The sequence below is a fragment of the Danio rerio genome, chromosome 20 (genome assembly GCF_049306965.1).
Source record: "Danio rerio strain Tuebingen ecotype United States chromosome 20, GRCz12tu, whole genome shotgun sequence".
NCBI classification, from domain to species: domain Eukaryota; kingdom Metazoa; phylum Chordata; class Actinopteri; order Cypriniformes; family Danionidae; genus Danio; species Danio rerio.
The window spans coordinates 53,899,228-53,923,577 of record NC_133195.1 but is presented as its reverse complement, the minus strand read 5'-3'; the positions used below and the strand labels follow the sequence as shown (position 1 = coordinate 53,923,577).

Here is a 24,350-nt window from a genome sequence, read left to right as displayed (position 1 = left end):
AGTATGTTAATAAATGCTTTATGAACTCAACTTCATGCAGTTTTGTGATCTAATCTAAAGCGAGGGCTATTCATGCTTTATAAATCCATTATAAATGACAATATAAGGCTCAGTTACATTATATACAGGAAAAAAATGACTATTAATTTCTACTTATTACAAGATGCTCAAATGAAACTGTATCAAATGAAAAGTAAATCATTGCAATCTTGTCTAAATATAAAATTGCTTTACACGTAATGTATTGTTAAATTATTATATTGTTGTTTTATCAAATGATGTTGTATTTCGACACTCCTGTTATTCAGCAATGTTTAAAATTTACAGTAATTGTATTTGTTTAGGTACGATTGCAATTACTTATTGTTTATTTGATACTGAGCCTGGCAACGCAGTGGCGCAGTAGGTAGTGCTGTCACCTCACAGCAAAAAGGTCGCTGGTTCGAGCCCTGGCTGGGTCAGTTGGCATTTCTGTGTAAAGTTTGCATGTTCTCCCTGTGTTGGTGTGGGTTTCCTCCAGGTGCTCCGACATGCGGTACAGGTGAATTGGGTAGCCTAAAATGGTCCGTAGTAAATGAGTGTGTATGTGTATGGATGTGTCCCAGGGATGGGTTGCAGCTGGAAGGGCATCCGCTGCATAAAAACGTGCTGGATAAGTTGGTGGTTCAATCCGCTGTTGCGACCCCGAATTAATAAAGAGAGAAAACCAAAATGAAAATAAATGAATAAATGAATGATTCTGAACCTTTAATTGTCATTTATAAGGGATTTATAAAGCATCAATATTCCTCACTTTAGATTAGATCTCAAAACTACATGAAGTTGAGTTAATAAAGCATTATTTAACATGCAAAAAAACGTATTATATGCAGGGCTCCAAACCAGTTCAAGGAACGGAAACGAAAAACAGAATCAAATGACGTTTTTCAGGAACAGAAACAAAAACCGAAAAAAAAGATTAACTTTAATCGTTCTGAACAGAAATCTTTACAGTTAAACGGTTAATAATGTTATTTTATCGTTCTCTTTATTATATGAATTTGGGAGACAAAAAGCATTAATTTAAAGCATGTGAACAAATGCGACGGTGACGCTCGTTTTTATATAAACTATAAATGTCTGGCCGTGATGCGTATTTAGGCCTATGCCAGTCTATAAAAGATAATGTAGCTTAAAACACTTTAAAATTTTAGAGAACGTAATACAGTTTGCACAACCAATGTTTGGTCTTAATAACCAGCCCATAATTAAACGTCATGTAGCCTACTTTTTGATTACTTGACCAGCGGATTAATGGCAGCACCAGCGGATAAACGAGATCTGAGCATAATAGGTATGACCAATATGTGCATAACCAATATGCAAAGTCAAGAGAGTGCACGACTCCATAGAGTAACGTAGCCTAAACTGCGCACACTTGATTATGTAATGTGTAAAATCGTGGACGCATCTCAAAGAGCAAAGCATAACTTATTAAATGCCCATGCTTAATCGGTCATCGATAAGGTCTATCGGTTTTAAAGGGTTACCGACAATAAATCAATCGAGTGATCATTAGCATCCCTAGTTTAATCAATGAATGTGTTAAATTTAATATTTATATTAAAGATGAATAAGGCAAGAATATGATAATGATACTTTTTAGATTTTTACACCTACAAAAATATCTTGTGGTAGTGCACTTGTTTAATAAAAATCTTTGTAAATAGGTTATCTGTAAAAAACGCAATCAGAGCCAATGACATGTAGAAGTAGTGTTGCCTAATCGGCTATTAAATTTCTAATAAAATTAAAACCAATAATAATAAATAATAAAAAACATGCTTAGACTATAAGCTTAACGGCTATACGCTGCCAATAGGCCATTAATAAATATTATTTTACTTTGTACTGGATTATAATGTATATTTTACAATAAAAACTAAATATAGCATGTATTACTGTCATTTAAAACAAGTAATTCATGACACATCAGAACTGTAGACCTGCAGTGGGTAAACTGTATACAGGGGGTGTTGGTCAATCAATAGCCTACAGCACATAATTGAACTAATTATGATGCTAACTGTAATTTAGCTTTTAATATAGGCCTACGATATATTTTCTGGTGTTTGATTTTGCATGAGCAAATAGCAGTATAGCCTAAAGTAAATTTTTTAAAAAGATTATCATTTACCCTACCTGCAGCACATGTGAGAGGTGGATCTGCAGCAAATTCACTTACACACTAGGCTATATCTATTTAATTTATAACCATGTAAACTTGACTTCGCAGGCCGTTCATCTTTGAACACAAAAGGCATTTTTAAGTGTCCTAACTTGACTGCTGCTGCATAATGGGATGTTTCTTTACAAAACTGTAAAAGTGCGCTTTAGCATGTCAAAATGAAAGCAAACGTTTAAAAGAGTTCTGTGTTTTGTCAATTTTACTAATATTAATATTAATGGATATAATAAATTTAAATAATATTTGCACTGTGCAGTGTACTAAACATTTTTATGAGGCTACATAACTGAAAAAACTATTTCATAACAATTTTCATAATTTAATTGCTATTTCATATTATACAACATCTAAATGTAGCGCCGGGCCTGCGCTCGATACCAAGGAGTGGGGCTGTGTGTAGCACCTTTAAACAGCGTGTCAATCAATAACCAAAAGCAAATTCTTATTATAAATATGTCTTTAATGATACTTATTGAAAATTCATTTAATCTTACCCCTCGTATAGATTTTTTAGTTGCACCATTAAAAAAACAGAGCACTCTAGAGCCCTGCAATACTTTGTAATTAAATAAAGTTTTTTGTTTTTTTTTTCCTAGAAAACTGTTTTCGGAATATTTTGTCTATTAAGCAACGCAAGAACAGAACCGAAAAAATATAAATTCTGCTTAGAGTGAACCGATTGGATTTTTTTTTTTTTTTAGCCCTGATTATATGCCTGAATAGTAGATGTGTTCATTTATATAGTTTTTTAATAATTTATTTACTCATTCCTAATGATCTTAAAAAACACTAATTATTCTTAGACAGTTTGTAAATAATGCAATACTTCATTTAGTAATGAAAAATTAATTATAAACAAAGTATGAAAACACAAACATTGAGCACATTACACATGCTTATAAGTCAACAATAGAGCATCTAGCTGTGTTTATAAACTGCTTACTATTAATGTAGAGTTAATGCTTAACAAATGATGTCTATTTGGAGTTTTGGTTGCTTGGTTATATGATGAAGGTCTCTGTGCATTTGTGGGGTTCAGTTCTTTATAAATATATTTTTAAATATTTTTAATGTCTTTTTTTTTTTTTCAAATAGTTAAAATACAACAGAAATAGAACATACTGGTGGGTTTTAAGAGTTTACCCAAAAATGTACATTATATTATTAATTACTTGCCCTCATCTCACTCTAACCCCCTGAGACCTTCATTCATCTTCAGACTCAAAGGAAGATAACTTAGATAAAGTGCAAGAACTCCTCATCCTCCATAGACAGCAAGGGATTGAAACAATTTGAAGGAGAGGAATTAATAAAAGAATCTTCATTTTGAGGTGAACTAACCGTTTAATATTATTTGCTATTGCACTTAACTAAATGTGTACGCAGACATGGAAGAGTTATGTGGAAGCTTGTTATACCCAATGAGAACTGCTTTTAGACATGCAAGAGAGTTTCATGGATTTTGTGTTTACTGTTTTTTTGTGTTTAAAGGTTTTGTGGAAATATTTATGATAAATATAACATTTATTAAATCTATTCTGGACCATTTCCTGTTTGGATCTTGAGGTTTCTTCTGTATTTAAATTAAATTTTTTATAAACTGACCTGCTCTTCAAATGAAAATTCTAAAGCAGTTTACTGTCAAATTACTTGATTGAGGTTTAAAATTTAATATTAGTAAGGGTGCTGATCTGATCCTCATGTTGCCTAAAAACCGGTAATGTGCGTGTAGAACTGGTCCTTACTTTGACTCAATACCAGTGATGTGTGTGTAGACCTGGTCCTTACTTTGACTCAATACCAGTGATGTGTGTGTAGACCTGGTCCTTACTTTGACTCAATACCGGTAATGTGTGTGTAGACCTGGTCCTTACTTTGACTCAATACCAGTAATGTGTGTGTAGACCTGGTCCTTACTTTGACTCAATACCAGTAATGTGTGTGTAGACCTGGTCCTTACTTTGACTCAATACCGGTAATGTGTGTGTAGACCTGGTCCCTACTTTGACTCAATACCAGTAATGTGTGTGTAGACCTGGTCCCTACTTTGACTCAATACCGGTAATGTGTATCTGGAACTGGTCCTTACTTTGTCTCAAAACCAGTAAAGTGTGTGTAGAATTGGTCCCCACTTTGTCTAAAAATCGGTTGTGTATGTGGCGGACCCCACTTCTACACAAAACCTGAAATGTCCCCACAAGTGACCACTGTGTCAGGTCTAAAAAAAATTTTGCGGAATATCCAAAATCTAAAGTGATTTTATGAAATAGTTTGTGTTTTTGTGTGGCAAACTATTTTTTTTATGTCTCTAACATCATCAGAAAGGGCGGTCCCCATTACGTAACCACCGTGACAGGTGACCCCCACAATGCACAAAAACAAGTATGTGTGTGTGTGTGTGTGTGTGTGTGTGTGTGTGTGTGTGTGTGTGTGTGTGTGTGTGTGTGTGTGTGTTCACAGGTCAAGGTGACCCGTTTGAGACTCAAACACATACAAATGTTTCTCTAGGTGCTGTTTTAGAGACTGCCACTGCTCTCAGGGCAGAAGTCTGGACATGTCAGATTAAACAGGTCACTTTTTAACCCGCTGCCTTTTCACAAACACCCTCCAGAGAAAACAAGCAGAGACAAAAAAAGAGCCGGAGCTGGGGATTCATTCATGGACAAACAGGTTCTGGAGGAACGCACTCTCAAAAATATGACATTTGCTGTTTGGGTCACACTTTACAATAAAGTTTCAGTAGTTGATGTATTTACTAACAAGAACTAATTATGACAACCCAGGCTCATTCTGAAAACGTAGTCCCGTGGAAGTTTCTGGAGACAGCGAAATACGTCCCGGGAGGTACGTATGGCTGAATCCACGATTCCGCTGTGTGCGCTTTTTCGCATCTCAAACGTCTCTTGCGAGCGGCGTTCGCGCCCCCGCTGTTCTCGCGTGAACCCACCAGAGGCCGCTGTCTGTCTGACCGACTGAATGATTGACTGTGCGACCAGCCAAACGGCTGACCCACCCGGCCTCCTCCATCAGCCTGGTTTTTACTTCTGCGTCAAGTGACCGGCATAACCCATGGCGCATGCAACGCGCGTAGCTGTGCATTTATACTTCTGCGCGCTGTCTCAGTTGGTCTGCATTAACACTTCCGAAACGCTAGTGGGCAGTGAGGTGTTAATGATCCTAGGTGTCGAGTTTCTTCGCTGATGTTTTGCTTTTCCTGAACACTTCCTGGACGTACAAGTGGCTCAAACTCGCTTATTTTGAGGTAGGAACCGGCGGACGTGCAACAACTTTAACTATGAGGTAAACGCAGAACAAAACTTTCCATCCGGAGCTCCTTCACGGGACTCCACACTTGTAAACAATCACTCCATCAGGCTCGCACCATTCACGTGGCTCTCAGTCCCGCCCAGACACGTCAGTGCTACCAAGCCGACCAATCACAGAGCTTACGCTACGCGTAGTTGCGACGTGTAGTTTCATTTTTTGAGAGGTGCACGTCAGCGACGCCGACGGCCACGGCGAAGGGCTATGCGTCAGCGCCGTAGCATATGCTGGCGTTTGACACAGAAGTATAAATCAGCCTTTCCCCAACCAATTTTACAGATCGACCTGTCCGCCCGCTTTCTTCTCTAAACCCAATCATCGATTAAAAAAAAAATGTCCAGGAAAAAAAAAGCCCTCGTCTGATTTTTATTATTTTTTTACCACGTTTTTGTATTTCGCCACGTTCTCAACCTGTTATGAACTCGTCCACTTTATTATTTTGGATTGTGTTGTTGTCTTACCTGATTTCTGGAACCGCTCTTCCCCGGACTTGAACCTGGTCGCCGTGGTCAACCCCTCCTCTCTCTGCATCCAAAAGTCTACCGACGTACACGATAAACTGACTAGACAAACTGACTGCAGTGGGAAAGCCCTCCACACAGAGGTAAGCGGTCAGCCGGTAAGCGCGAAAGGGAGCGGCGTCCGTCCACCCCGCAGCGTTCGCTTTAAAAAACTAAATGCAGCCATACGTACCTCCCGGCACGTATTTTGCGGTCTCTAGAAACGTCTACAGGACTACATTTTGAGCATGAGCCTGGGTTAAATTATGAACAATACTTGAACAACATTTATTAATCATAGTTCAACATTACTAATGCTTTATTAACTTCCAATTTTGTGCCTGTTAACATTAATTAACATGAACTAACAATGCACAGTTGTGTTTTCATTAACAAACATTAACACAGTGGTGTAAAGCAGGGCTATTCAATAGGGTATATGCTGAGCTAATGTTTTTCCCATACTGATAAACTTCCGGTGGCCTGTTATTGTGAATTTTTTTTCCATTTAATACCCTTTCTTTTACAGCATCGATGTTGTAATGTAATAAAAATACATTCAGTTAAATAAACTTTGGCATTCATTTAGTTGCTCAAGAGTAAAACGAGACAAAAAGCCGTTTACTCACACACGCCAGTCAGAATCGGCAGGCTAGCTCAGAAGCTCCATTCAATACACTGGGGTAAAATAAATGCTCATATTATAAAGACGTGGCGATGGGAAATGTAATTTAATGCAGTGCTTCTTGTACAATCTGAGACCCACTTTATATCGGATATCACTCAGCTAGTGAAGATCGCTGATCTTTAAAGAAAACAGACCTTAAATGCGCCAATATTTGCATTGGCATACAGTTCGCCGGAAGCGCTTAACCCAGGTTACTGGCAAATTAAAAGTCCTATTAGCATGCTTCAGCATATACCCTATTAGTTTAGCATGGGGGCGGGTTCATGAAAAGCATCCCAAACGAAGGGCCGGAGAGATATGACTTGCTATATGAGTGATGACAATACAGCATTTAAGAGTCCATATGCTGTATATTTTTGCTCCTTAAGACACCCATGTTGGCTTTTTCTACCTTAAAATGTTATTATATTGTGTTTTGAAACTACATAATATCAGTGCATTGTATAATAGACCTTTTTTTTTTTTTTTTTTTTTTTTTTTTTTTTTTTTTTACAAACATTCAAATGTTGTATTTCGGAGCACAACAAAAGCAGTGTATTGCTGAAGTAGCCGCTGCTATAGTTAATCCTGTGTGCATGCGTATTAGCCTCGGTGTACTTCAAACTTAAAACTAGTGCACGGGCAACTTGGCATTTTGCAGCGTTTTCGTTTCGTTCCGTGCAACAGAAATGCGGCTTGGAGAAGACTTTACGATTAATAAACTGTGACAGCGCTGTTAATAGTGAAATCGGCTAATCGTTGCATCCCTATTAACGATATCAGTGCATTGTACAAATAGCTTTTAATTTTTACAAACATGTTTTCGGCAAAGTGCCTCGGGGGCCGGATTCGGCCTGCGGGCCGCCAGTTGAATAGCCCTGGTGTAAAGCAACAAATTGTAAATACGCAAATGACTGTAACTGAGTAGTTTTTCTCAGGAATTGTAATTTACTATTAAAATTGTGTACTTTTAAATACGCTTGAGTACATTTTTAGTGCTGTATCTGTACTTTTACTCCACTATTTTCCTTCTACCTGCAGTCACCACTTTATTTTATTTTTGTCGATGGTATGAAACTCGAGTAGAAAACTTGATTTAACCCTTTCTGCATGTCTAAGTTAATATTGACAGCGCTTTTTCTCTTTTTGGTAAATTACAGTTTTTCTCAGTCGCTTTGGTGCATTTCTCACAACACTATTTACATTTGCACAACAGGTCATGCATTTTTCAAAACAATTAGTCATTTGTGCACATCCTAGTAGCAGTTTCTCATTCCTTTCAGCAAATTGCAAATGCTTTTGGACAAGCCTCAATTGCTTTCATACAACTCCCTGCTGTTTATAACATTATCATTTGCTTATGTCATGTCAGTCAAAATGAACTAAACTTGTAAATGCTGAATAGTCATTCCATATAAAACTAACAGTCATTACTGGAGTCATTACATACAAAGATGGTGAACTAGATGTCAAAATCTGTCAAACAAATTTTATAAAACAAATTTAAATCTTTATTTTCCTAAAAATGTCTTTAAAATTGAACAATTTGATGAATGATTTACAGACCTGTGTGTGTTGTAGGTTCAGTTCAAATATGTACTGCAATATTGTTTACAGTTGTGCACAGCTCTACCTAAAGGGAGTTCATGTTCGTTGTAAATATGCGTGTGTTAATTATTTTGCACAATGCTGTGAGTAAATTAGGATTGCAAAGAGCAAATGCAGTAAAAATGTGAAACATACATATTCAGTGTCTTGTACTCAGATACCTCACTAAATGCAGTGATGTCTCACTTTACTGTAGTTTTCAAAAGTCTGTGCAAATAGTATACAGTGCTGACTTGAGTATTTTCAGGAAGTGTCACCAAAATCTGACTTTTTTTTGCATTGAAAAAATGTAAAGAGTAAACTGTCATAATGAAAACATGACAAAGCCATTTGAATATCTTGTTCATAAACAATGGTGTCAGGACTTTTCATTTTGATGATACTGACACTTTGATTGACATGAACACTTGCTTTTGAGGAATGAACTGTCCATTTTGAGCATGTGATGCGCTTTTGCAGGTTATCAGCTAGGTTTTGCAGTTTGCACTAATTGTTTTGAGAAATGCATTAACTGTTGTGCAAATGTAAATAGTGTAGTGAGAAATGCACCAAAGCGACTGAGAAAAACTGTAAATTATTGGTGGGGACATTTCAATAGGTGATGGACATTGGTGGGGATGCGTCCCCTCCGTCCATGCTAAATCTCCACCCCTGAAGAAAATCAAGTATGGTTTTTATTTGTTGTGCAAGTTTCATTCTCTCACATGTGGTACAGTACAAAACGGCTCAATTTAACTTACAAGAACGTAAAAAAAAAAAGCACAACCCGCAAATTAACCCAGACAGAACATGTTGCACGGAAAGTTTGTTTGAATCGTTTGTTAAAAAACAAGTTACAACAGCTCTGCTAATTATGAGCGTTAAAAAAAACGCCACTTTGACGTTCACGACCACAAACGAACTGACAAGCAGCTCATTAAAAACTCTCCCCAACAATTATCAAAAAAACAACAGCGGCCTTCTACGAGCAAGTGCACATGCCATCGGAGAACGCCTGCAATTTTAATTAGGTAAAGCATGAAATATTTAAGCGAGACTCCCCAGCCATTCCTGGGCTTATGCAACTCTCTCTCTCTTTTTTCTTCTGCTCTTTTTCTTCCCTGCCGGCTGGAATGGGTTTTGACGCGAATCCTCTGATAATCTATTCCCACAACAGATCTTTTGGCTGCAATAATTAGGACACAAAGAGGAGAGGAAATTTTCCACATGTCCTCATTACACTTAAATAAGCATCTTGAGTTTCTCACTTTGTCCGTTTAGCTTTGCGTGCATTGGAGAAGCAGACTTTGAGTTTTACTTTAGCTCAGCACAGCGAGACTTTTTTGGTTTATACACTGCTTTTTTACTTACTTTTGTCTTGATTCTAGAAAAAATATCGAAAAACTCTTAAATCGAGAAGCATTTCCTAAACAAGTTGTTTAAGGTCAGAATTAAAGGAGGCTTATTATGCACTTATTATTATTATGCTTATTATGCATATCACTTTTTTAAGGGGTTTAAACAGTTGTTTGGCAGCAGTGTGTGAAAATATCCAGCTTTTAATAGTACCAATGTATTAATTTTATGTTTTATAATCAGACTTGATAAAAACAGTCTGCAGAAACACTTTGATTGACATTCTCACTCTGTAAAGTTGAAGTCAGAATTATTTGCCCCCTTAATATTTATTTATTTTTTATTTTTTTACAAATATTTCCTAAATGATGTTTAACAGAGCAAGGGATTTTCACAGTGTGTCTGATAATATTTTTTCTTCTGGAGAAAGTCTTATTTGTCTTATTTCGGCTTGATAAAAAGCAGTTTTAAAGTTTTAAATCACCATTTTAAGGTCAAAATTATTAGCCCCTTTAAGCTATATTTTTTTGGATAGTCTGCAGTCTGGCCATTCTCCTCTGAACAAGGCATTTGCGCTCACAGAACTGCCGCTCACTGGATATTTACTCTTTTTCAGATCTTCTCTGTAAACCCTAGAGATGGTTGTGCGTGCAAAATCCCAGTAGATCAGCAGTTTCTGAAATACTCAGACCAGCTCGCCTGGCACCAACAACCATGCCACGTTCAAAGTCAACTTTTCTAAATCACCTTTCTGCCTCATTCTAATGTTCAGTTTGAACTGCAGCAGATCGTCTTGACCATGTCTACATGCCTAAATGCATTGAGTTGCTGCCATGTGATTGGCTGATTAGAAATGTGTGTTAACGAGCAGCTGGACAGGTGTACCTAATAAAGTGGCCGGTGAGTGTACACATATGTGTACATATATATCTGTGCATTATTAAATTCAGATTCATATTTTTGACAAGCAAACACTATATATATATATATATATATATATATATATATATATATATATATATATATATATATATATATATATATATATATATATATATAAAATAGTTTTCAGCAGTAAGAGTTTCTACTTAAAACTAAAAATTAATATCTGCCTAATGGACAAAACATTCATTCATTCATTTTTTTTCGGCTTAGTCCCTTTATTAATTTGGTGTCGCCACAGCAGAATGAACCGCCAACTTATCCAGCATATGTTTTACGCAGTGGATGCCCTTCCAGCTGCAGCCTATTACTGGAAAACATCCACACACACACACACTCATTCACACACACTCATACACTACGGCCAATTTAGCTTACCCAATTCCCCTATAGCTCATGTGTTTGGACTGTGGGGGAAACCGGAGCACCCAAAGGAAACCCACGCGAATGGGAAGAACATGCAAACTCCAAACAGAAATGCTAACTGGCTCAGCCGGGCTCAAACCACAGACCTTCTTGCTGTGAGTTGATCGTACTACTCACTGCGCCACTGTGACGCCATGGGTAAAACAATGAATAAAGAAAATAAAAAACAATACTAAAACCTCATTTAAAAGTAAAACATGACAGTTTTTAAACTCAGTTAGCAGATATATAATATTGATTTTAGAAACAAAGTCAATTCCTTTTAATACATTGTCAGAAAACAAGACTAGATATCTGGAGTTGTTTTGCTTTTAAAGTAAATCTGATTTAAGAGCGCCAGGATGATTGTACTGGAAAACAAGCCAAAGATAGTAGTTAAGAGTTTTTTTTAAATGTCATGTTAAAGAAAACTAATTACAGTCGGATCATGAAGTTAATTAAAAAAATAATTGAAATCTAGAACGAGTGAAGTTCATGTAAAAACAAATGGATTCAAATTCATCATGAGGAAAGAAAGAAACAATTAAATCAAGGCAGTTTAACAGAAGACAGACAAACAGATGTGAACCAGTTTAACTCTGCTGTTATTTAGGGGATTTCCGCCTGGATTCCGCCTAATTTTAAAAGCTTCCTAAATCCACATGCAGATGTGTAAATGCAAACATTTGGCATCATTGAAGAAAACCCTTTAAATTTTCATAAAACACCATTGAAAGTGTTTAAAATAACTGTATGTGTTGTCTGTGTTATAATAAACACCTAAATAAAAGAGGCGGTTTTTGTATTTTTGTTTTTATAAACTATAATTTGAAAGTGTACCTTTTAGGCTCTGTGTGGTGTAGAGTGCTGTAATTAATTTTGGTGGTTCCTGCACATGTCTGTAATCATAGGTAAAAAGAGAAATGTCTCCACCATAATCTATGCAAAAGTTATTGTATTCCAACTAATGAGAGGTGCTGTACAAGCCACAGGGAGCGATCATTGTTTTCATATTTCATTTTTCTTTTGTTTGATCAAACATAATTCACTGTGTTTGGAGCACGTCAGACATATAAAAGGATTACTTATGCACATCACCTCAAAAACAGAGGAGAAATGGCCCTGAAGCGCACAGCATAAGGTAAGAGATGACGGCTGTCTGTGCTATCTGGGGCTGCTTATTGATCAAAAATGTATTGTTTTCACTTCTGCGCCATGGAAACACTGAGATTCATTCGACAACTGTTTGATATGTGAATATAATTCAGTAAAAAGAACGCTAGAACCACATGAGTACCGGCAAGAGCTTTCATTTGAGCTATAACTTGTACATGTGTCATATATGAACAATATGGAAATGAACCAATGTTCAATACCCAGCTCGGGTATCCAAAATACTGTGTATTTAAGTGTAAATAACTTTTGTACAGTAGAATAAAAACCAAAGTGATGCATATGTGCAAAAAATATAGATCCTACACTTTCAAACGACACCACTTAAGGGGGTCTGGTGCAATGCTAGCCCTTTAAATCTTAAAGCCAAAGTCGATGACGTCACGGACCCGGTACCGGGTCCGCAGAGTTTAACTGGTTAATGAGGAACACCTGCATACATGGCAACATGGTGGCTTAGTGGTTAGCATTGTCACCTCACAGCAAGAAAGTTGCTGGTTCGAGTTTTATCTGGGCCATGTGCATTTTTATATGGAGTTAGCATGTTCTCTATATGTTGGCGTGGGTTTCCATCGGGTGCTCCGGTTTTCCCCACAGTCCAAACACATGCGCTATAGGTAAACTGAATAAACTAAATTGGCTGTAGTGTGTGTTACTGTGTGAATTAGTGTGTACAGGTGTTTCCCAGTAGTGGATTGCGGCTGGAAGGGGGCATCCAATGCGTAAAACATATGCTGGAATAGTTGGTGGTTAAATCCGTTGTGCCAACCTCTGAAATAGAGGCTAACCCTAAGGAAAAGGAGTAAATGAATTGACGGCTAAGAGTTTTGCCTTCAACTGTCTGTCACAAAAGAAAGGACTATAGAGGAACTTCTGAAACAACTTTAGGAAAGCAGCAGTCACAGATCTGAATCCATCATTATTGTTTCTCACCTGACCAGTGTCCAGTTGTGGCTCCGGATCGGTCGGTGCAGGTTTCGCTGACGGCTTTGAAAACCGTCTCCCAGCCCTTCGGAGCATAGCGCCAGTTGTGGGATTCCAGGATCAGGACTCTCTGTGTCCCGTACGCGATCATGAAGCAGTAAACCACGTGATGGAGCTGACAGCCGTATCCACAGCCTTTGTTTATGTTGCACACCAACTTACGAGCTTTACTGCAGTCCTGCGGGTTCTGATGCAGAACAACAGGAGAAATGACAACACAAAAAGGGCTTTACATTTAATAATAATAATAATAATAATAACAATAATAATAATAATAATAATAATAATAACAATAATAATAATTCATTCATTCATTTTCTTTTCGGCTTAGTCCCTTTGTTAATTCAGGGTCGCCACAGCGACTGAACTGCCAACTTATCCAGCACAACCATACACACTCATAAACTATGGACAATTTAGCCTATCCACTTCACCTGTGCCGCATGTCTTTGGACTGTGGGGAAACCGGAGCACCCGGAGGAAACCCACGCAAATGCAGGGAGAACATGCAAACTCCACACAGAAACGCCAACTGAGCCAGCCGAGGCTCGAACCAGCAAGATCGAGTTTGAGTGGGTTTCCTCCAGGTGCTCCAGTTTCCCCCACAGACTGAAGACATGTGCTGGATAAGTTGGCGGTTCATTCTACTGTGGCGTCCCCAGATTAATTAAGGGACTAAGCAGAAAAGAAAATGAATGAATGAATATTAATTATTTATTGAAAATATTTTTGTAATTATTATGAATATAACAGATAGAACATGAAAGTAAAATATTATTTATAAATAAACTAATAAGTAAATTAAATAATAATAATTAAAAAATATTATTATTATCACTACTACTACTGTTATTAATAATAATAATATTATTATTTATTATTATTATTATTATTATTATTATTATTATTATTATTATTATTATCACTACTACTACTACTGTTATTATTAATATTATTATTATTTATTATTATTATTATCAATAACACATAGCACATAAAAGTAAAATATTATATATATATATATATATATATAATTAAATTTATAAATAATAATAAATAATCAATATTTTTATAATAATAATAACAATAATAATAATAATAACAACAACATTATTGTTGTTATAAATAAAATAAAATATGAAGAACAAAATATACAGTACATATATGCATTTGAAATTAGGAAATCTTTTTAACTTGAATATGTATAGCACAAATACAGTACAATAAATACATTAACAAACACAGACAAAGCTAAAAATATAGATTTAGTATCACTACGGTTTGTGTACTTAAAATAATAAATAAAATATGTTAAAAAGACTGAAGACTAGAGAAATGATGCTGAAAATTTACGTTTGCTTCACATTTTTAAATATTACTGTACTTTAAAAAAAATTAAATTAAGTTTTTTCTAACAAAATAAATGCACCTTTCTTTAAAAATGACAATGTATACACCTCAAACATTTGTATGGCAGTTTAAATAATGCATTCGGTCAAGAATTATGATTATCATGATTCATATTTGCAAGGGATGAACTAATTCTGTGTGTCTAGCAGGAGATAGAGCTCCCATTATGTCCTTTCAGAAAAGCTTTTTGGTTTTTTATTGTGCCATTAAAGGAAATGAGTTACCATAATCAAATTGTGTGGTGGCCTCTTTACGTCTGGCCTTTTTTTTTTTTTGAGTGAGGCTATATAGATTTCACTCTTAATTCAAATTCAATAGTGTTGGCAGAGAGTTTGCAATGGCAGCAGATCATGAAGCACTCCCATTTCACAAAACTCTCAAAGTGCTGCTGTAGCAGAAAGCAGAGTCCCAGACACCACTGAAATACTCCACAGCGGAGAATACACAGACATCACAGATCACACACTGTTTGATATGCATAATGATGCTCAATGACTAGCAGATTCATACAGAAATAGACCAAGCTGTGATTTGTCAGCTTAAATAACAAATGAAAACTAATCAACCGTCTATACGACCTCTCATTTACCTAATCAATCAACCAACCAACCAACCAACCAACCAACCAACCAACCAACCAACCAACCAACCGACCGACCAACCAACCAACCAACCAACCAACCAACCAACCATCTATTGTTTATTGTCATATCAACATCAAAGACTACTCATCTATCTATTTATTCTTTCATCCATCCATCCATTCATCAATCCATCCATCCATTTGTCTTTGTGTCCATCCTTATGTCCATCCATTTAATTATCCTTCCACCCATCAGCCTATCCATCCATTTTTCCATCTGTCCATTCATTCATCCTTCTATATATTTATCTATCCATCCATACATCTGTCTATCCATTCATACATTCATCTGTCCATCCATCCATGCATCCAACCCATCATCCTAACTGCCTAACTAACTGTCCATACAGTACCACCCATCTGTCCATCCATCCATCCATCCATCCATCCATCCGCCTGTCTATTCATCCAACTGCCCCTCCGTCTGTCCATCTTTCCATCCATCCATCCATCCATTCATCAATCCATCCATCCATCCATCCATCCATTTTTTCATTCATCTCTCCATCAGTTTGTCTGTTCATTCATGCAGTCATTCATTTGTCCTTTTGTTTGTCCATTCATCTGTCCAGTCGTTCATCCATCCATCTATCCGTCCATTAATCCCTTCCCCCATTCACTATTTCATCCATTCATCAATCCATCCATCCATCCATCCATCCATCCATCCATTTTTTCATTCATCTCTCCATCAGTTTGTCTGTTCATTCATGCATTCATTCATTTGTCCTTTTGTTTGTCCATTCATCTGTCCAGTCGTTCATCCATCCATCTATCCGTCCATTAATCCCTTCCCCCATTCACTATTTCATCCATCCATCTATCCATCCAGCCAGCCATGTCTGTTCATTCATGCCTTCTATCCATCCATCCATCCATCCATCCACCCACCCATCCATTCAATCGTCCATTTGTCCGTTCATCCGTCCTTCTCTTCGTCTGTCCACTTGTCCATTCATTTGCCCATTCATCCACCCAGTCATCAATTCATCCATTTGTCCATCCATCTGTTCATTCATCTCTTCATCTGTTTTTTTCCCTTTATTCGTCCATCAATCCATCAATTCATTTATTCATCCAGTACATTAACCGACTTACATGTCCATACCACCTTACTATCGGTCAGTACATCCATCCATCTGTCTTCTTTTTCATCGTCTTTGTCTATCTGTTCATTCATCCATCTGTCCATCCATTCATTCATCTGTCTGTCCCTTCATCCATCTATCCATCCATTAAACTAACTGTCCATCAGTACATCCATCCATCCATCCATCCATCTTTGTGTCCATCCTTCCATTCATCTGTTCATCCATTCAGTTGTCCATCCATCAGTCTATCCATCCATTTTTCCATCTGTCCATTCATTCATCCTTCTTTTCATCTATCCATCCGTCTGTCCATCCATCCATGCATCCGACCAACCCATCACCCTACTACCTGCCTAAATAACTTTCCATACCACCTAACTGTCCTTTCGTACATCTATCCACCCATCTATCCATTCATTCATCTCATTGTTCATCCATCCATCCTTTCATTTGTCCGTCCATCCATCCATCCATCCATAACACATCCATTTTCCATCTGTCCAACTAACTAACAAATCCATTCATCTGTCTTCCCATTCATACATTCACCCGCCCATCCATCCATCCATCCATCCATACATCCATCCATCCAAACATACATACATACATACATCAATCAATCCATCCATCCATCCATACATTCATCTGTTCATCCATCCATCCGTCTATCCATTCAATTGTCCATTCGTCCATCAGTCTATCCATCCATTTTCCATCTGTCCATTCATTCATCCATCCATCTATCCATCCATCCGTCTGTCTATTCATACATTCATCTGTCCATCCATTCATGATTCCAACCAACCCATCATCCAACTAACTGTCCATACCACCTAACTGTCCATCCATCCATCCATCCATCCATCCATCCATCCATCCATCCACCCATCCCATACATACATACATACATACATACATTTGTCCGTCCATTTATCTTTTTGTTCATCCCTCCATCCTTTCATTTGTCTGTCCATTCATCCATCCATCCATCCATCCATCCATCCATCCATCCATCCATCCATCCATCCATCCATCCATCTATCTGTCTATACATAAATTTTTTCATTTGTCCATTTATTCATCCTTCCATCCATCTGTCCATCCATTTGTCTGTCTACCCATTCACACATTCACCTGTATATCCTTTCATCCTTCCATCCATCCATCCATCCATCCATCCATCCAACTGCCTAAATAACTATCCATACCTAAAGAAAACTTACCTATCACCCATCCACCTAACCTAACCAAACAACTCAACAATGAACCTAAATACGTTATCCTTTTTATAATATACTTTATAATACAACATTGTCTAATATGATTTAAGCAAGACATAAAACAGTAAAACATTAAAGACTTTATCCAAGCTTGAGTCTTTCTGATCTCCAAATAAAACAATGGTGAATTGTGGTCTTTTGTTTACAGCTGGATTCACTTCATATAATAGGTTCTGGACACATTCATCCCTGTATTTCCCACATCTCTAATTAGCAGCTTCATTGATCTCATGCTAAATGAAGAGGATCTTTGATGATTCCATTTGACAAATCGGTGCTTCATTTCAGATAACAAAATTGTGCATGATGGAGATTTAAATGATCCTGCAAGTATCTGCGACAACTTTGAATATAGGATGAAAAAAGTTCAACCAATCACTAAATGACTTCACTTGATCTTACGCTTTGATTTTAATTAGCAGAAAATCAAACTCAAAAACAGTATCAGTAGTTACTTTAGTATTTTAACCAGTTAAACTATTTTGGGACTTTTCTTACAAAATTTAAAGGCTTTCCAAATCCACATGCAGAGGTGTAAATGCAAAAATTTGGTATCATTTTAAAGAAAACCCTTTGAATTTTCATAAAACACCATTGAAAGTGTTTAAAATATCTGTATGTGTTGTCTGTGTTGTAATAAACACCTAAATAAAAGAGGAGCTTTTTTTATAAACTCAAATTTGAAAGTGTAACCTTTTAGGTTCTGTGTGGTCTAGGGTGCTGTAATTAATTTTGGTGGTTCCTGCACATGTCTGTAATCATAGGAAAAAAGAAAAAGGTCTCCACCATAATCTATGCAAAAGTTACTGTATTCCAACTGATGAGAGGTGCTGTACAAGCCCCAGGGATCGATCATTGTTTTCATATTTCACTATTCTTTAGTTTGATCAAACATAATTCACTGTGTTTGGACCACGCCAGACATATAAAAGGATTACTTATGCACATCACCTCAAAAACAGAGGAGAAATGGCCCTGAAGCACAGAGCATAAGGTGAATGATGACAGCTGTCTGTGCTATCTGGGGCTGCTTATTGATCATAAATGTATTGTTTTCACTTCTGCACCATGGAAACACTGCGACTCATTCGGCAACTGTTTGATATGTGAATATAATTCAGTAAAAAGAACGCTAGAACCATATGACCACCAGCAAGAGCTTTCATTTGAGCTATAACTTATACATGTGTCATATATGAACCATATGAAAATGAACCAATGTTCAAAACCCAGCTCGGGTATCCAAAATACTGTGTATTTAAGTGTAAATAACTTTTGTACAGTAGAATAAAAACCAAAGTGATGCATATGTGCAAAAAATATAGATCCTACACTTTCAAACAACACCACTTAAGGGGGTCTGGTGCAATGCTAGCCTTTTAAATCTTAAAGCCAAAGTCGATGACGTCACTGACCCGATAACTGGTTTTAATGTGATTTTTTTTTTTTTCTGGAAAAAGTGTTAAATAAAGTATTTATATCAATAACTGTTATTTGAAACAGCAATAATATTTCTGAATATAGCTGTTTTTTTCCTCCAGTGTTTGAGAGGAGTGGAGCTGCTGTACCTGCAGGAAGGAAATTCTGTTCTGCACGAGGATGGACAGATCTCTGGCCTCTTTATCTCTCCATTCGCCTGCTCCATCAGCCTGAGCCAGCTCATGCAGATCCGTCATGATTGCTCTGAACACACACAAACATGTACACATGAACAACATGAAGGAATGAAGTTCCAGGAATGGATTTTTATTGCATAAATTACATTTATTGTTTAGCTGTCAATGTTAAGGTACTTGCTCTGTGAATGTCGGTATAATCAGCGTGCTTTCACACCTGTAGATCAATTGCTTTGTTCTGAAACAGGGATTCAAATTGTTACAACGTTGCTTTTTGTTCTTGGCGTCATTCGTTTTCACAAGGTAAAGTTTCTAAACACACCAAAATGACTAAAACAAGTCCTTTACTGCAACTCTCTTCGGTTCCTGCTTGTTATTGGATCATTTCCCCTTTAGTTTTGTCTTTAGCAAGTGAAATGCATGCTCATGCTCACTTCTTTCCCTTCAAAAAGTCTTTGGTTGTTTTTGCTGTATGCTTTGGGTCATTCTCCTTCTTTAACTATGAACTATTAAGTAAAACTATTAACTGCTTTAACTATTTTGATGCGTTTGGGAAACTTTACCGTGTGAAAGCTAGTCGCATCAAGACCAAAAAGCAACATTTTAACTATTTTAAACCTTGTTTCGGAACAGCAGGGCTGCGCCCGGTCAGTACCTGGATGGGAGACCACATGGGAAAGCTAGGTTGCTGCAGGAAGTGGTGTTAGTGAGGCCAGCGGGGGGCGCCCAACCTGCAGTCTGTGTGAGTCCTAATGCCTCAGTATAGTGACGGGGACTCTATACCGCTCAGTGAGCGCCGTCTTTCGGATGAGACGTTAAACCGAGGTCCTGACTCTGTGTGGTTGTTAAAAATCCCAGGATGTCCTTCAAAAAAAGAGTAGGGGTTTAACCCCGGCATCCTGGCCAAATCTGCTCACTGGCCTCTGTCCATCATGGCCTCCTAACCCCTTACCATATCATAATTGTCTTCATCACTCTGTTTCCTCTCCACCAATCAGCTGGTGTGTGGTGTGCGGTCTGGCGCAAAATGGCTGCCGTCGAGTCATCCAGGTGGATGCTGCACACTGGTGGTGGATGAGGAGATTCCCCCCACTGTGTAAAGCGCTTTGAGTGCCCAGAAAAGTGATGTATAAATGTAAGGAATTATTATTATTATTATTACTATTAATCTATAGGTGTGAAAGCACCCTAAAAGTAGTATATACTATTATGATTTGTATTAGATAAAAATTAACTATATCTTAAAATAATGTACATCTGACTGCATGTGTTATTCAGAGCCTGAATATGTTTTGGTGCTTTACAATTATATGGTTTATAAATTTGATTGTATTTTGACATGTTGTCTATGATGTTTATTGTTTGTTTATCCCGCTAAATATCTTAGTTAGTTTGCTTCTCAAGCAAATGTCTTGCTTCAGAATTATGAAATGTTTTAATAGAAAACAATGCAAAAACCTAACGTGAGGATGATTTTTCACAGTGTGATGTGCTGACTGACAGACATGAGCATATGCTGCGTTTATGAGGAGTTTAATTATGACTGGATCAGTTCCTGAGGGAGTGTTAAATGTGTATCGAGCGTTGCTCTCTGTCAAAACAGACAAACAGAGGTGCGAATGTGCTGATGGACCGTCTGGGAGATGAGAGATAATGAGCTATTGACAGCTTCTCTGTCTGTAATTAGTCTGGCCGGTGATAATTCAAAATTAAGTGCTGCTATATTTGTATTACGCCACTATATTAGTGTCTGGAGCTGTTTCATAATGACCAAACATCAGACACACGTGCACACACAACACTGTGAAAAATGCTGGGTTCCACGCAATTGATTCGTGTTAGGACAACATCAAGGAATTAAGTTAACTCAGGGGTTCCCAAACTTTTTAGCCAGCGACCGCCAAAATAATGCCAGTGACCCCCATATTCCTCATAGGTGGTTACAAATATTCAAATATCTTCATGTTGTTTTTTATGTAAGTATTAACTGCAGTTTTTATCTACTGTGGGTTCGGATTAAAATTTAGGGATGGCTGACGTGAAACTGAAGTTTCGACACAGTGTCGAGCTCCCGAAGCGCACATGTTTCGAAACACTGCACCAAAGCATGATCCGAAGCACCCAAGTCACGTGACTAAAGTGTTTCGAAACACCTGGTCACGTGACTAAAGCGATTAAAAGCATGGATCAGCTTAAAAGCGTTTCGAGACATGGCGAATCTTCATTTGGCTGCCAAGGTCAAGGAAAATCCCGTTTCATATGGCCTAGTGGACTGTGTGTGTGCACTCTGATACTGTGCTTCGATTGACGTCTCGGGTTTGAATCCCGACTTGTACAAATACTCTGAAATCATGGTTTCATGTATTTTAATCATGTTTCTGTTTTGTGTAGCCTAAATAGGATACAGCTGCAGTTACGCCATCAATATAGCACCATTTTTGTAACACTGTAAAACTATAATTAATCATTTTACAGCACAGTGATAGTTGGGTTTAGAGCGATTGTTTACAAGTGTGGATTCCCGTGAAGGAGCTCCGGATGGAAAGTTTTGTTTTGTGTTTACCTCATGGTTAAAGTTGTTGCACGTCCGCCGGTTCCTGGCCCAAAATGAGTGAGTTTGAGTCACTTGTACATACCGGAAGTGTTCAGAAAAGCCAAACAGAAGCGAAGACACTCGACACAGAGGAACATTTACACCTCACTGCCAACTAGCGTTTCGGAAGTGTTAATGCAGACCAACAGAGACAGCGCGCAGAAGTATAAATGCAAAGCTGCGCGCGTTGCATGCGCTGTGAGTTACGCCGGTCACTTGACGCAGAAGTATAAACCAGGCTTTAAAATCAAATGAAAAGGCCTCTGGTGACATTTTGTTGTTTACATTTGGTGATTTTTTTTTTTATATTTACAAAGTGTCACCACAGTCTGTGAAGATCCCCTGTTGGATAGAAAGACACCACTCAGAGCTTCAGGTCCACACTTGGCATGTGTTTATATGTCAATCTTATCCATTGTATTAGGAAAAAGCCTTAATAGAAAATGTTTTAAACGTGATTATTGTTTCTTTAAAATGAGCAGAAACCCAGATCACCTCTTGCATAGAGCGATAGTCCTCTTTTAGTAACATATATATGTGTGTGTGTGTGTGTGTGTGTGTGTGTCTGACCTCTGCTGATGACCCAGGTCCTGCAGTAACGCATCAGTCTGTTTCTGTCTGTCAGTAGGATTGACGTGACTCAGTTTCTGGATCTCACTGTGGATGAAATACCACAGCTCTCTCACTCCGTTCTCCACCTTCCTCCTCAGCTCCTCCTGTTCTCGACCAGGACCTGCTGACACACACACACGCACGCACGCACATACACACACACACACACACACACACGCACGCACGCACATACACACACACACACACACACACACACACACACACACACACACACACACACACACACACACACACACACACACACACACACACACACACACACACACACACACACACACACACACACACACACACACACACAGAGAGAGATCCAGTATGGAGCCAGATCAGTCTCAAAAATAATGCATTTACAAAATATAATTTATACATCCACAACAGGATTCGAAAATATACAAATCCAATACACAATTAATACATACACAAATCGTTCATTCATTCATTTTCTTTTTGGCTTAGTCCCTTAGTAGTAATAAGGGGTCGCCAACGCACAATGAACCGCCAACTTATCCAGCACATGTTTTACACAGAGGATGAGACAAGACACTGTATACAGATGTAGAAAACACTATTGGGTTGTTTCTATTGCTATAATTGTTACCACAATATATCAATTCAAGTTATTTACTAGAGTGTGATACAAAAACACTATGGTTTTACTATAATTGACTATAGTATTTTTTGTGGGATCACTCAATTCCTGGAGGGCCGCAGCTTTGCACAGTTTAGTTCCAACCCTAATTAAACACACCTGATCAAACTAACTGAGTCCTTCAGGCTTGTTTGACACCTACAGCTAAGTGTGTTGGAGCAGGATTGGAACTAAACTGTGTAAGGCTGCAGCCCTTCAGGAATTGAGTTTGACATCGCTGGTCTAGCTAAAGAATGAAGCTGACTTAGCTATTATTTTTCTGTGTTTGATTTAAAAATAAAAAATGAAAAGAAGAAGATTGCAAAAAAAAAAAAAAAAAAGGGAAAATAAATATTTGAAAAATAAATGAGGTGAATTAGCTGTGGATGTCTCTCTCTCTCCTCCAGATTCTGTCCCATATTTACTCATCTCTCTGTTATGTAATAAGCTGAATCCATTGCTTTTCCTGAAATTCGTCCAGGGTTTTATTTATGGAGGACGGGCGACCCTGAATGAGGATCTGCCAAACACCACACACACACAGACAGCATTTGCATCAGCATAATATTTTGGTGTATTATTTTATATTTAATCATATAATATAGTGCACTCAGCAATTAGCTTTCCTTACATTTCTTATATTTTGCTGAGTGCACTATATTAAAAGATTATATACATAATACAAGACAGAAGACAGAAGAGGCAACTGGTGCGGTCGACTGCTTCTGTAGCCCATCCGCCTCAAGGTTGGACGTGTTGTGTGTTCAGAGATGCTCTTCTGCCTCAGTTGTATCGAGTGCCCATTTGAGTTACTGTTGCCTTTCTATCAGCTGGAACCAGTCTGGCCATTCTCCTCTGACCTCTGGCATCAACAAGGCATTTGTGCCCACAGAACTGCCGCTCACTGGATATTTCCTCTTTTTCAGACCATTCTCTGTAAACCCTAAACACTGCAAAAATGCTTTTCTTACTTAGATTTTTTGTCATGTTTCTAGTCAAAATATCTAAAAACTCCTAAATCAAGAAGAGTTTTCTAGACAAGCAAAACATAGTGTTTTGTTTTGAGAAGTAATATGCCAATATTAGGTGAGTTTTTCCTTAAAAGAAGCAAAATAATCTGCCAATGGGGTAAACAAAATAATCTTACGTCAAAAGAAAAAACAAGATTAATTTGCTTACCCCATTGGCAGATTATTTTGCTTGTTTTAAGGAAAAACTCACTTGATATTAGCATATTATTTCTCAAAACAAGACAATATGTTTTGCTGGTTTAGAAAATGCTTCTTGATAT

General features: G+C 37.6%; 1 protein-coding gene across 16 annotated transcripts in view; it reads right to left on the bottom strand.

The window, feature by feature from the left end:
- The window catches only part of fut8b (fucosyltransferase 8b (alpha (1,6) fucosyltransferase)), a 218,550-nt gene that overhangs the window by 52,690 nt on the left and 141,510 nt on the right, over positions 1-24,350 (bottom strand). For 13 of the 16 annotated variants that reach the window (XM_073933785.1, XM_073933787.1, XM_017352672.4 and 10 more), the window contains 3 exons: positions 22,369-22,531; positions 19,158-19,272; positions 13,115-13,352 (listed from right to left, as the gene is read on the bottom strand). In XM_073933785.1, the coding sequence (XP_073789886.1) occupies positions 13,115-13,352; positions 19,158-19,272; positions 22,369-22,531 (516 nt within the window). Of the gene's footprint in view, positions 1-13,114; positions 13,353-19,157; positions 19,273-22,368; positions 22,535-24,350 lie in introns of all 16 variants that reach the window. The other 3 variants (XM_068215731.2, XM_005173822.6, XM_068215732.2) reach the window with 1 other exon arrangement.